The following is a 14,679-nucleotide window of genomic DNA, read 5'->3' on the forward strand; positions in this document are numbered from 1 at the left end:
ACCTATGCACAAATGTTTGCACAGACATGTGGTAAACTGTGTTGGGTAACTGATGAATGTGAGAAACAACCATTTTAATTAGACATCTGTGCATTTGTGTCTAAACAGACACTCTTTTTTTCACAGAAGCAGATGACATACACTGAGTAATCTCACACAGAAATCATCGCATATTCTGGGATCACATCACACTGGCCTTTTTTCGTTTCTCCTTGCAGGTTCCCTAATGCCAGGGACTCTTGCCAGACTGAACACCAGCAGAAGTTGGTCTGGGTCTCGAGGCCAAGATGAACAAATAATATGGCTAATTTTGTGATAAAATATACTAGAATCTATTTTTGCATTGTTACTGCTGATTTTGGACTAACTTCCTCCTGTTCTTCAAGCAATAATATATGGCTTTCCAGCATCTCCGTGCATACAGAATTCAGCCATGGTCATCAGTAACTTTGTTGGACCACAGCACTTCGTTGAACACAAGGGAATGTGCTTTTTGTAGCGGTCCTCAGCAACGAGTCTGGTAGGTGTGGTACACAGCTTCAGCGCTGGGGTTAGTTAAGTAGGAACAATGGACCCGTGTGGCTGTGTCCCAGGTCACTGTGAACTGACACACTACGAGAAGGAAAAGCACAAATAACAAAACCGAACGGTTCATTTTTGCTAACTTGTTTGTTCAGAAATTACCTTTCTGATATTCCCAACCTAAATTAACTTCCTGGTAAGAAATTACACCGTGTCCACAACCCCTTTTCTATTGCTGGTGTCTGGGGCAAAGATGAGCAGAGTCCTGTGCAGTACATTAGACACAGACAGGGAGTATACTATTTACAAGTCATTTCAGAAATTTTTTTTTTTTTTTTTTTTTTTAACTGAAGATCTAAGTACCCCCCCAAAATTAAAAAGCCATAAATTAAATAATGTTGGCCAAATGAATGAAAGAATCATGTGAAAGTAGGCCATCATTTAATATATCCTACACAGTTGAAGTATGCATCCTAATATTAGGACAGCACAGTATGACACAAAAAACCCCAACACATTAATCTGAATTTTGCTGCAAGCTGTTTCTGTGGCAGAAACTCTGCAGCTGAGAGGGGTCACAGTCTGCTTCAGGGCTGCTAATGTTTTGACTGCACTTTCTCAAACAGCAAAATTAAGTTTTTGTCTGTAAAGCATATTCTTGTTTAGCAGTTGCAGTTTCACAGCTGTTACACAAGAGCCTAGATCCTAGATCCTTTTTTTGTGATAAGAAGGGAGCCGCCACAGCCTGGGAGTTGCCTAACTGACATACCAGAGGAGCTTGTGTTCCAGCTGAGCACCTCGCTGAGGCAGGCAAGGCTCTTCAGTTTAATGTTACGTGCAGATGCAATGTAACGACAGTAACGTTTATGGAGAGTACCTTGTGTGGTTTCTGTTTAATAGGGCAGCAATTCAGATAACAAGCTGCAGTGCTGATTCAGCAAGGCATGTATGCACGCGCCAAAACCTACAGATTTCAGTGGGATTTAAGCAAGAGCAAAAAGCTGGGCACGCAGTTAAAATTAAGATGCTTGCTGAAGCATAGCCCAGCAGCCCTCACTTTCTTCTGTAAGCTTAAGTCAGGGACTTTTTTTTTGTTCTAGGTGCACCAGTGCCCTCTGCGTCCTAGTTAAAAATGACAAGATCATCCACCAGCATCTGTCTCCGGCTGCTTCTCGGTGTGCTTCATCCTGGTCTCAAGCTCCTAATCGTAGGGGTGCTCTCTGGAGCACTGCTCCAAATGGAGGCTCCTGGGACGTTTCACTCTGCCACAGTCCTAATGCATAAGGAAAGCCAGAAATACACTGAGTAAGGGTTGCTTACTGTTATCACTTTGTATCTTATTTTTCATCCTGGACAAGAGAAGGCTCAGGGGCAACCTTGTAACAGAAAAAAGGGCAGCTTTACAAGGAGGACAGAGGCTCGCTCTTCACAAGGAGACACATGGAGAAGACAAGGGGCAATGGGAGAGGTTTCACCTTGATATAAGATTTTTGTTTTGCCTTTTGTTTTGTTTTGTACAGTGAGGACAATCAATCACTGGAACAGCCTCCCTGCAGATGTGGTAGAGTCCCTGTCACTGGAGGTTTTCAAGGTGTGATTGGACAAGGTGCTCCATAGTCTCATCTACACTCCCCTTTCCCCAGAAAAGTTGGACCTGATGATCTTTGAGGTCTTTCCAACGTGGGCTATTCCATGGTTCTGTGATGTTATCATTTCAGAGCCCAGATGACATTTTAACTGTAGAAGAATAGGAGTTCTATTTGTGGTTCTGAGTTGATTTTCTTTTTTTGTTTTGTTTTGTTTTGGGGGCATTAGGGGGTTGTTTGCTGTCTGACATCGTGTCAGCCCTCTTCCACTGTTGTTTCAAGCTGCTGCTATGGCACGGGAAAGGAATTGCTGAGGCCTGGTGTACACACTAATTCTGCTAATTCTCCTAATTCTGCTGCAGCAGACCACCAAAGGCAGGTGGTTAGAGGTACCAACATATTAATTTGCTTTTGCACAATTCATTAGAATTTGTCTAGCTGAAGTCTTGTTTTACATAGTTGCACGGGCTATTGTTGCTCTTCCCATTTCAAGCAGTTAATTTTATGGGGTGGCTTTATCTAGGTGCCTCTTGTCTTTGTGGGCGACAACAGTGGCTGGCTGATGTTCCCAGGGAGACTGGCAAAAAGTGAGAAAAGTGGGATCTCCAACAAAAACGTACGAGACATCACTTATCTGCAACCATGGTGAAATCCTGGCAAAATATATTCAAGGGCTATAGGTATGCTGGACTCTGCCCACATTAACTTCAGGGAATTACACATGACCTGTATCTCTGAATATTCTCCACATGCTTTAGGGGATCAGGTCAAGGTTTTTATCGAACCTCATCAGCACCATATTGAGCCAGTGAATCAGATCTAAACTACACATTTTAATATTCTTTGTTAACTGTAAAAAAACTCCTGCTGTTAAAGTCAACAAATACAGGATTCCATTTGTTTCGCCTTTTCTTCCCTTCCTGTCTGTCAGCAGAATGTGCAATAAACATTCCAGACACTGTTTTTGGAAATACTGCTACGTCACTGTGAGGCTCTGAGGAATAAATTAGTTAAGCTGTTGATTGCACAAAATAGCAAGGGATTCTGCAGAGACAGCAGGTGGAAGGAAAATATCAAAGTAATTATTAATTGGAAGAGTTTAAACTCTAAAGCTTGCTTGCATATTAGGAAGGGTTGGTGCACTAAGCCTGGTTTTCAAATCATGTATTTTGCACGGAAGGAGCAAAAATGTCCTGTACAGAAAATAAATTAAAATGGTACAATAAATTTAAATGGTCAGATCATGAAGAATTGGGGTGGAATGAAATACGTTCTCTTGCAAAACAGACTCACTCACCAGAGAGAGGTACACATTAGACAAATCCGAGGCGGAAAGACCTTCTGCTCACTTCAGAGAGGTAGAAATACAGATTTTAATACTGTATAGTGAAATCCCAAAGGAATTCTGTGATCATATACAGGGCTATGCACACTCTATGTAACCTACAAATAGTGTAGGCTGATGGCTCTTGACTTCAAGGTCAGAAGGGAAGCACAGTCATGTCATGAGAACCTGGTGCACAGCAAGGGAAAAATGGAAAATGTCATTGAATTGATGCAAATGAAGTCTCCCTTCATTCAACCCTGGGCTGTTTTGATGAATTTCTGCCCTCTCTTTCTAGGCATTCAGAAGTCATTCAAACTGCAGTAACCTCTGTAAAAAATGGTAACTGAGAGAGGCATGGGGACAAGGCCAAATAATTAAAAGAGTAACCAAAGTGCAATAAGAATGGCTCACTTTGGGACTCATACTTTATGTGTTTCAGAAGTATGCAGTAGGCTTTATATCCCCAGCAAAAAAGCCTATTAATTGTCTGTTTTGTCTCAGCTGGGGAAAAAATTGTATCTGCTCTACGTGTGTAAGAGATTGCATGTTTTCAGTACAGGTGAACTACCAAAAAGCACCTTTCTTTTGGAGATGGCAGTACTTAACTGGGGTCCTCTGCTACCAAACTAGATCCATGGGTAGGTTTCCTTGGCCCTAGGTCTACTAGCTAGATATGCAAGTCGGTTTGAGTTTGTCATCCAAAGTAATCTCCTTATAATAAAGTCAGTGGAGGATAACTTTGGTGATGGCTAATTCATCTCCTCCGATAGGCACTTTTTGGGGTAGCTAGTCTGACCCATCTCAACTACCCATTTTTCTGTGTTGACTATAAAGCCAACCGAGGGTGAGGAACACAGACTTAGGCATCAAAAGTTCAGCTGCCTGAAGCTGACCTTCCAAAGCTGTTTCAGGTGAATCACGTTTTTATGCAGAACTGCTTATTGTTCATTATTTCTAGCAGTACCCTGTATGTTACAGGTGCTGTACGTAAATGAAACTACAGCCCCTGCCAGCAGGAGCTTACATCTGAAAAACAGCTGAGCCCAACCAGCTCACACACATTAAAGAGGTTCTTGCTGTAACAACTGAGCTTCAAACAACTGGCTAAATTACACTCACTTGTTAATTATGAAGGTGATATATATAAAGAGAGATAAATATGCTGAGTAAATAACCCTGTAATGTACTTTGAAACAAATCCATTAAAAAGCTTTATTTAGGCATATGAAAAGAGTTTGAATAGTTTCGTAAGATAAGGCAAACACAATGTTAATTTTCTGAATTAAACTGGTCTGTGATCAATTTTGTACATCACCTATTTAAAATGATTTCCTTTAAAAACAATTTGCTTTGAAGTTCCTCTCTATTTCACAGCTATTTACACACCACAGAACTACACAGCAAATCACAGAAAATAACAAGCAAATAATTAGAAAACATCAAGAAAACAGCTAATTGCCCTGAATGTAATAGCAGTGCGCAAGAGAAAGGCTCCAAACCCCAGAACAGGAGTGACACCAAACTGAAATGCAGATAAAACACCCCATGTCTTCCATAACGTGCACCTGCACCTTGTTGAGGTGCCTACATCTCTTCCAGCCGTGGCAGAACACCGGGATACCTTCTGCTGAGGGGCTGTTGGTGACTGACTCACTGCACGTTCAGCGTGACTCAGAGGCTGCAGAATATGACGGATGAGAAGGGAGGCCATGGGAACCAGCCCAGCACTCTACAGAACATAACTTGTCTGTCTTGGGCGTCCCGCAGTCTGCTTGCTGCCCTGGCGAGACTGCGCCAGCTACTGCCTCTGAAAAGGTTGATATTCTCCTGGCAGTCCTGTGAGAAAGCGTGGTTTCCTAATCACACCATCATGTTCACTGATTTCTGCTGCCATGTTTGCTTCCATTTCCAACTTATCTTTGTGTCAGTAGCTTCCTTCTGGCAGCCCTGGTCCTACCTCTCCCTGCTGCCAATGTCCATATCCCAGGCAGGGAGCCATTCCTGACCTTCTGCTTTTGCTGTAGGGACTTTGGACCCTCAAAGTGGAAGTCCTGCATTTCCTCCTTGAGGGAACAGGACCCTGACAGGACCCACAAAAACAGGGAAAATAGAACATTATTCTTCTGCCAGTGTTAAAAAAGAATGATACTTGTCCTTAACCTCCTGAGTCACTGCAGAGAAGATGCTGGAGGCTTTGCCTCCTGGTACTCCTTGCCATTCCATCTTGCACTGGTGTTGCTGGTTTCTTATTTCTCTACATGAAAACAACAGCAGGGAAGATCAATGACTGTGTGTAATTAGTTGACAACAAAAGCATTGCTGCAAGACATTTGCTCTGCTGAGTGTTTGGAATTTCTGCTGAATTAAAATCTTTTCTCAATCCTATCCTGGCCATGGTACAATATTTGGGCCGGCATAAGCCTGACAGTAAGGCAGGATACAGCAGAATAAACTTACATGTCGTGCCTCTGTAAGTGTGGTTTTTCCCCACTTACATCAGATTGCTGCGAGTGACTTTGACAGCGCCTGGGTTTAATACCACTAGAGGTCATGCAATGTACTTACTATCTAAGCTGCTTTTGAAAAAATGCTCTAATACTCCACATTTAGTAGATGTATTTGTAGATGGTATTTGCAGACACTGCTTTGGCCTGCTAGATGTCCCTGCTTTGTATGGACTAATAACCAGGCCACAATAAATCATCCTTCCTATTCTATTGCCCAGACTTGGAATTTATCTTCAATAGCACACAACTGGAGAAGGATGAGGAACTGGGAATATGCAAATAATATTAGCATGAAAGGCCTTCTTTATAGAATGAAATATGCTCCCCACTAAAATAACAAACACACAGGGAAAGACAGTCCAGTATATTAAGAAACCCTTCGTTACAATCGTGCAGGTAGTAACTTGTGCCTGACCTGACTACTATGATGCTGATTCTGCTAGCATATCTGCCTTGGATTTTTTCTATCTTGGGGGTTCAGCTTGAGATAATCTTAAAGCAGCTGACAACTACTGTCTTTTGATTTCAAGCCTTTTGGAGTCTTTCTCCTCATTGCCTTTGGCCAGCAGCCTAATAGTCAACCAGATAAGCCACCCCTTTCCATATCATGCCCATCCAGCTCCTTTTTGAATAGGCATGCTTGTGAGCTGTCAGACTTTACGTTCTGCCACAATGTGGCCTGGCCCCACTGTAATCATTAATCTGGTACATGCAGAGCTGTTGTGAGAGGGATCAACTGTTGGTGCCAGCATGTTTTCCCTTAAGCTTCCCATTGTTACTAGCCAGGATCCATGAGGCACTAAAATTTGCCCAATGGCAAGTTTTGTCCTCAGCAGCCTGAGTTTGCTTATTCTTGGAAGAAAGAACCAGCTCCCAGTATTGGCATTACCTGACCTCATTCTGCACTTACGTCTGAATCTCTTTCAGCTACGCAGCCTTTTCTGCCTCCTTCACTCAGGTTTCCCCATGTTGTGCTGAACTGGCTGCCTACATAGCCTTTCGAAAAATGTCTCCAGATTTCCTACACTATTTGTCAACCCCTGTAAACTGAGACCAATATCAATCAACTAGTTGTTTATTTTCCACAGTAATCAAAAGTTACAATGAAGTCATTCTCATCCCCTTGGAGGGCCATTCACTTAGACTTTGTCCAGTCTGGGAAACTCTGGAGAGAAGTATTGTTACTGAGACAGATATTACATTCATAATCTCATCATTGATAAACTCATCTTATTTTTCATACATTAATAATCTCATCAACGAATATAAATATCTGAAGGGGGGCATTAAAGAAGACATAGTCAGGCTCTTCTCAGTGGTGCCCAGTGCCAGGACCAGAGGCCCTGGGCACAAACAGGCCCCCAGGAGGCTCCCCCTGAGCCCCAGGCAGCACTTCTGTGCTGTGCGGGTGAGGAGCCCTGGCACAGGCTACCCAGAGAGGCCGTGGGGTCTCCTCCTTGGGGATCTCCAAAAGCCGCCTGGAGATGGGCCTGGGCAGCCTGCGCTGGGTGGCCCTGCTGGAGCAGGGCTTGGGCCTGGTGGCCTCCAGAGGGCCCTGACAGCCTCAGCCCCTCTGTGATTACTGGCCAGTTAGCTGACATTATGAGGCTCTGCTAGTAAGCAATTTATTATCGATGTAGGAGATTGTTCAGATTATACAAATTGGCTGTATTAGTATATTGTTAATAATTCAGCACTTTCAGCAGCAGGAGAGCCTGAGGAAATATGGCAAGCAAGTTACACTTACTTGCCAAACTACTAGGCTTTCAAAATTGCAGAGCACAGTGTGCAACGTGATAGAGCCATTTATCACTCAAGCATGTTTCTCAAGGGATGTTTTAGGATTGAATATTTATAGAAGAGATTGTTTTCCTGGAGAAGAAACTAGAAGTCTCCTGATTTTTCCAGAACAAGAGTAAAAATAAATACATTCAGGTATAGCTTCCTAAAACAGATCTATCCTTTTTCTTTCATATGCCTAGCCATGCCTAATTCATATTTCATATTTCATATATCTAGCTGTCCAATTCAGATGAAGCCAAGATACTTAGCATATTTTTACTCACAAAGATTCACTTTCTAGCCTATCCGATGCCTACAGCCATAATGTATTGAGAGTAATCAAGATTTAATCAAACATAGTTTTGGCATTCTGTTTCTCTACCAAGACGAGAACAGAAGGAGAGCTTTGTCAGAAGATTTGGTACGATTGTACAAATCTAGAATATAAATATTTTCTACCAAGCTTGGATGCCACGACACTGTACCCCTATTTTTCCCAGTCTTTCACCCTTTGCACTTTAGAACTCTGCCTGAGGAAATCATCCATAGGTAGTGTTTCCAGTAGTGGCCAACAGGCTGTTGACAAGATAGAGCATCTACTTGCATGTTTGCAGTTTCGTTGTTCAAATAACTCCTCACAGGACTTGACAAGATTAATTTTGCATGAGAGGAGGTCAAATTTCACGTGCCTCAGACAAGGCTTGCCTGCTATTCTCCAGAACTTTTTCAGGCTCTTCTGGCAGAAGGTGAGCCCTGGCACTAGGATATTCACTTGTTTAAATATTTATGGGGAGGTGATGGGGAGTGATGAGAACAGACCGGTGATCACTTAGCTACTTCGAGCAATTATAGGATTGAAAGTCATAACCGTGATGTGCACCTGCAAAGAGTAATGAACTATGTTGTTATGAAGAATAAGGGGAAACCTGCTTAGTTCCTAGTAGAATGGAACTTCCTTGTCTCATGAACAGCTAGAAGGGGAAAGTATCCTATTTGGACGTGAGGGACATGACAAAGCCCCCTCTGTGGATAAAATTCCTAGTCTTATCCCTCTCTGGCACTTCTTAAATGTACCATGCCCAAAAGCCAAGATGTGCTGTATAACAAATAACAACTCCTGCACCCTGCAAGTATCACGATAGCTTTTACTCTTGCTACACTTTTGTCTGTTGGAAAGGGTAATGTTGATTTCTGCATTTGCACAATGAAAAGTGGCAGTTTTGACATTTTCTCTGATATACAACACCTCTGCAAAACTGGTACTAATAGACAAATGTGTCACAATTGTTAGCACCTCCAGCAAAATGGAGATTCAAACAAATTCCCTTTTGAGTCAAAATATGACACATTCTTCAGGATTTTGTTGCAGAACACTTAGATGTCTTTTAGGTGATGTTGGCAACAAGGCACGTTTTCTGGGATCCCAGGGTGTGGGGATGTTTTAATGCTGACACAGGTGGGCAGCCCACAAGGCAACCCGGCCACTGTCAGAAGCTGGCAATAGGCTCAGGATGGGTTGCCATTTTGAAAGCATGGGGATGGGAGGTTTTAACTTAAATGGGAAGAAAGGAGAAAGGAAGGAATGTGATAAGGACTGTGCTTGCTGCTGCAAGGTTATTCTGAATGCTAATCACTTTTGCTGCCGTGTTCTGGATTAATATGTAAGAAAACTTGAGCATGTAAGGGAAGTTGTATAAAGATACCACATATTGAGATAAGGATTTGTTTGATTTTCCAGTTTGTTGTAAGCATAAGCAATCTGTGAGGCATTTCTCTATCAGAATCAATCAACAAGGGCATATCAATGAAAATCTCAAAATGCTGTTTTCAGCAACACAAAGGGCTACTCAAAACAGAGCTGAACAACACAGAAAAGGTCTGGACAGAGGATAGAAGTTCTTCAGTGTTACTGATGAGGAGCGAACAATGCTAACACCAAGAGCTCAGAGACAGAGCAAGGCGTGAAAATAACACTTGGCATTTGCCTAACATAACATTATTCAGTTCTGAGAATAAGAATAAACATGAAGTGTGTGTCACTTCACATAGTAACAATGGCTTACGTAACAAAGGAAATGATAAAATTGCTGAATGGACTACTTCATGGTGCTTCTGGCAATCTGAACTTGTCAATGAGAGAAGACCGGCTGGCAAAAGGAATGGAGCTGCTGATCCATATCAGTCCTGTGAGTCACTGTGACTATGTGCAAATGCACCTGTTAGCATTTAATACCAAAAATCCTCCTGCATCCCTCCTGCTATGGCTGAACTCAGCTAAATGACTAGATTTTGTCCGTTGCCATCTCTAAGTGCCATCTCATAGCTTTCATGTTAAGACTTTGATGCCTCTGATGTGATCCCACCTGGCCATCGCCTTGCACACATCATTGTTTCTTCCTCGAGCGGGAACTCTCAGACAGCAAGCAGATCTAAGACTTCTGCCTGGGACCAGATAAAAATATGGCAAGTAGGAAGAAAGCTGGGATAGAACAAAGACAGTTTTGCTAAGTGAACAGGTTACAATGTATGTGGTGGCCTTGAAACAGAGGTAACATCCAGGTGCCCAAAAACACCCAACACCCAAAGAGGGTTTAGTGCAGAACAGTGTGGGAAGGCAGGCGGAGACCTGCCAAAAAGTCTGGAGCACAGCTGCAACCACAGGATTACTGTGGTGCTGAAGTTTACCTAGAGGTGATGTTGCTCATGTTCCTAATGGACTAAAACCACCACAGCAGTCCACTGGAGACTTTGCTGTAAGGAACTGAGGTGTATGAACACAGCTCTCACAGAAGGATGCTGTAGATCCTGGTTTACGGTGGTATGTAGACAAGCTCAGGCTGATACCTTTTTTCTTATTTGATGCCATACTCCCCAGATGATCCTGTTTAAAACAGTTGAACTATTCAGGTACCATGATACCAGTCAATGAGTTTAAGAACAGAAAACTTTGGTATGTAGGAGCCACATATACCACATGTGGGTATATGTGCATCAAACTTCCTGGCAACAACCAATAGACAAAGCACAGAACTGAGGAGGCCTTAATTATATCACTATTAAACACTGACTGACCTTCTACACAGACAGAAACAACCATATTCTTGTCACCAATTTGTCTGTGTGATTTAGTCACATCCACATTGTCCAACATAAGGATGAGTTTTGCCTGATTTTATGGACAACAGTGGCAAACATATATTTTGTATGCAATAAAAATATTCTGGGACAGTGCCCACCGAGGTATTGATTTTGGTGGAGGTGTCCCTAGGATGAGGTGATACCTGGGCAGGGGCTACAAGGGCAATGCGGCAGTCAAAACACACGTAAATTTGAGTGTGGAGGTTTAAAAGTTATGCTCATGGTAGTACTGACATGCCAAACTATGGATAAATGTTTTCCTCCACAAACAATAGTTCAGCTGAAAAACAAACAAACAAACAAACAAAAACAGGCTATTACACTTCAGTATTGAAAGAATTGCCTCGATGTCTCGATGTCACTCACTGTTGCCTGGAGAGCAAGAGGCATAATGCATCTGGCCTGCATGAATGTTGAAAGATAAAATGCTAATCACCGATGGAAGATTTTGCAGAATGCAATTTAAGATGCTGACTGCAGCTTATCTATGATATAGATGAAGTTATAGTATAGATGTAAATTGTTTTCTTAAGACCCACCATACACTTAGGGCCTGACCTTACTTGGCACAACACAGTGCACAACAAAGAACAAAACAGAAGACAGCCAAAAAGGTTGGATGTGGTGCTTAGGGACATGATGTAGTGGGTAATACTGGTGGTAGGAGGACGGTTGGACCAGATGATCTTGGAGGTCTTTTCCAACCTTAATGATTCTGTGACTATTGTCATACAGCTTTTTATTTTACAGCTTTATCAGCATTACACATACCTAGCACTGTAGTCTGCTGTGAGGCCTACAGGTTGTTAAGTCCTGAAGATCTGGAGGTATAACGCTATCTTTGTAACAGGAACACTCATCTGAATGTGAGATTTAACTTAAGACGGTCTGAAGGCAGCAATTTTTAATGGTTCGTGTAGGTTTAAGAGCTAGGTCTTTACGGCAAATGAACGTTTTTCATCTCTACAAGGTTTACAAATGAGGGCACTATCAATGTACACTTTCACTGCTGTACAATCAAACATTTACAGATAATTGTACCCGATTTTGAAGGTTGCTGAGGAGTTTGTATAAAGAGCATGTTTATAGGGACTATGTGTAAATAAAAATGTGAATTTACATAGCTACCATCTTGAAAAGTTTCTGAAAAGGACTCTTCTAAACCAAAGTGTATGGTATGAGAGGCAATCCCAAGTCCACTACCAGGAAAGTTTGGGAGAGGCTCTTGAATGCCCCAGTAAACACCTACAGAAACTGCTGTGCAGCAGCATTTAGGAAGAGGACAGCACTGAACGAGAGGGGACTTGGTGTACAACCAGCTGGACGTGGCCAGAGCCTTTTGTGCATGCCTTTTACCCGAGCAGTGCTAGAGCCGGCCGGGCAGGGCCCCTGCCGCCAGAGCCCGGCTCAGGCCGGGCAGGCAGCGAGCCCCCAGCCCCTGTAGGAGCCGGCAGCCGCGCTGCCGCATTTCCCTTCTCATTTATGGACGCGGTATAGGTTCCGCCATTCGTTAAGCAACGAAGTTAAGAGGAGAAAGTTCAGATTTTGGCTGGCCCGGCTCCCAGCCAGGCGGCAGGGAGACGGCAGACGACAACCACCGCCGGGCGCAGGACGCGCTGGGGCGGCGAGCCCCGGGCAGGCAGCTCAGGGCCGTGCCCTGCCTCTGGCACACAAAACCAGCGCACCCCCGCCGCCACGCCGCCAGCCTTCACCCCCCCGGCTCCCGCTGCCCGCCCCTGCGGCCGAGGAGCCGCCCCGGCTCCGCCCCGCGGCCGCCGCCTTGAAGGGCTGGGGGCAGGCGGTGGCGGGCGGCTCGCTGTGTGCCGGGGCCGCCTCCCCCGGCTCGGGGCCCGGGGAGCCGCGGCCATGTCGCTGCCGCCGCTCGCCCTGCTCCTGCTGGGGGCCGGCGGGCTGCGGGCGGCCGAGCCGGGCGGTGGCGGCGGCAGCAGCAGCGGTAGCAGCAGCGCCATGGAGGAGCTCGCCACCGAGCAGGAGGCGGAGGAGAGCCACCGGCAGGACAGCGTGAGCCTGCTCACCTTCATCCTGCTCCTCACCCTCACCATCCTCACCATCTGGCTCTTCAAGCACCGCCGCGTCCGCTTCCTGCACGAGACCGGCCTGGCCATGATCTACGGTGAGCTGGGGGGAGGCGTGCACGCACTGCCTGTCCTCCCTGCGCGGACATGCGACCTGTCATCGCCCCCTGGCACCGGCCTGCCGCTGCCGGGAGGCCCACGAAGCTCCCACAGAGCCCTGCTTTTAGGGACGCGGCTCGCCGGGGGTATTTTTAGCGGCGTGCCGGGCCGTGCGGGTCATCGCCGCCGTTGTTTGGCCAAGCGCCCTCGCCGCGCTGTGTGAAATGGGCTGCGGTGCAACTCTGGTGCTGCTGGTTTTGCTAGCCGGCTGCCAGCACGGTGCTCTTCTGCCGTGGGCAGCTGGAGCTTGCTGGTCACTAACTCATCGCCGCGAAACCAGGTAGCCTGGGAAGCTCCCACAGCTCATCTTAAACCCCCTTGGCTCAACGAGCACTGTACTGGGGTGCCTTTGTCCTCTCCAGCCCCCAGCGAGCGCCAGGAAAGTGAAAATAAGTACCTGCCCAGAGCATGTGTTCCCACCCGCTTTCTGTGGCGCTGATGATTCAGATAAGCCGGGCTCTGAGCCGTTTCCATTAACGACTGGTGCAGAGGGCTGCAGGTGAGCCCGTGCTGGGGCGCAGCGCTCTGCTGCGAACTTATGCAATTGGGTTTCGTGCGCGGTTTGCTACAGGGAACGTAACAGTCCCGAGGAGAAGCAGTCATCCATTTAGAAACAGATTTGTCCACCCGTGGTTGGATCCTGCCGTAGTGCCGGCGGCCCTTCTCCTCGTTCGTTAGTTAGCGTTCCCGCTGAGCAGTGCGAAACACCTGCCCGGTAGCGGTGGGGATACCACGGATGAGAAATTCAGCACGCCGGGGGGCGAGCGGGGAATGGTTTCCTCCCCGATGAGTACTACTGCTCTCAAGATGTACGTGATTGCTTGCAAAGCAGTGGAATTTTCCTCTGCTGAAGCATCTCTTAAACCACCCCAATTTGCTCTTAGTCACTGATATCTTTGCTGCATTGCTGTGTATTTCACATATCCTTGCTGTTGAAAACTGACAAGTTAAAGATTGGGCATATAACTAAATTGTGCACGAGTATAATAATCCTTAACAGTTGAATAGTGCCTGGGAGGTGGTAGATTAATTGTACGAATGCTGATTGGAAGTGACAGAGTAAGGTTGTATTGAGGACGTTGTTTAAATATCACCCTGGTGTTGTCACCTTCAGAAACTGTTTTAAGGCCATCACAGCGATCCGGATGTTTGACTGTATGGTAGAAATTCTGCGTGCACGGGCGTGCTAATGTATGCAATACAAATAATAGGGCATCAAGGGCGTTTGCATTTTGATGAGCTGTGATGGCAACAAGAAATTGTTCACCCACAGAACTTCTGCCTCTCATTAAACTCAAATTAGTTTACAATAGCTTCCAGTTGCTGATCCATGAAATGGGTGCTAGATTCCTAATTTGATGTACAAATGCTGAAATTATGTGTTAGAAAAGGTATTATGCTATGGCCCTTTCTGCACCATAGGCAACACTGCCGAAGTAATGACTGGCTCAAACTGCCGCATGTTCTTGGCACTCTCTCATTTAATTCTTTTTTGTTTACATAGATGGTGAATATCTTGGGGAAACATCTCAGTGAACCCCTCTGGTACCCCAAAACATACTGTCCTACCTCCCAAGCAAACTGACTCTTGCCATGTCATGGCAAATGTCTGAGGAAACGTG

At 45.1% G+C, this 14,679-nt stretch overlaps 1 protein-coding gene across 4 annotated transcripts in view; it reads left to right on the plus strand.

Moving 5' to 3' along the window:
- Window positions 1-14,679, plus strand: part of SLC9A7 (solute carrier family 9 member A7) — a 79,784-nt gene that overhangs the window by 1,827 nt on the left and 63,278 nt on the right. For 2 of the 4 annotated variants that reach the window (XM_035314948.1, XM_035314953.1), the window contains exon 1: window positions 12,694-12,996. In XM_035314948.1, coding sequence (XP_035170839.1) covers window positions 12,729-12,996 — 268 coding nt within the window. In that variant the 5' untranslated portion in view covers window positions 12,694-12,728. Of the gene's footprint in view, window positions 1-12,693; window positions 12,997-14,679 lie in introns of those variants that run through there. The other 2 variants (XM_035314963.1, XM_035314971.1) reach the window with 2 other exon arrangements.

The sequence above is a fragment of the Oxyura jamaicensis genome, chromosome 1 (assembly GCF_011077185.1).
Source record: "Oxyura jamaicensis isolate SHBP4307 breed ruddy duck chromosome 1, BPBGC_Ojam_1.0, whole genome shotgun sequence".
Taxonomy (NCBI): Eukaryota; Metazoa; Chordata; class Aves; order Anseriformes; family Anatidae; genus Oxyura; species Oxyura jamaicensis.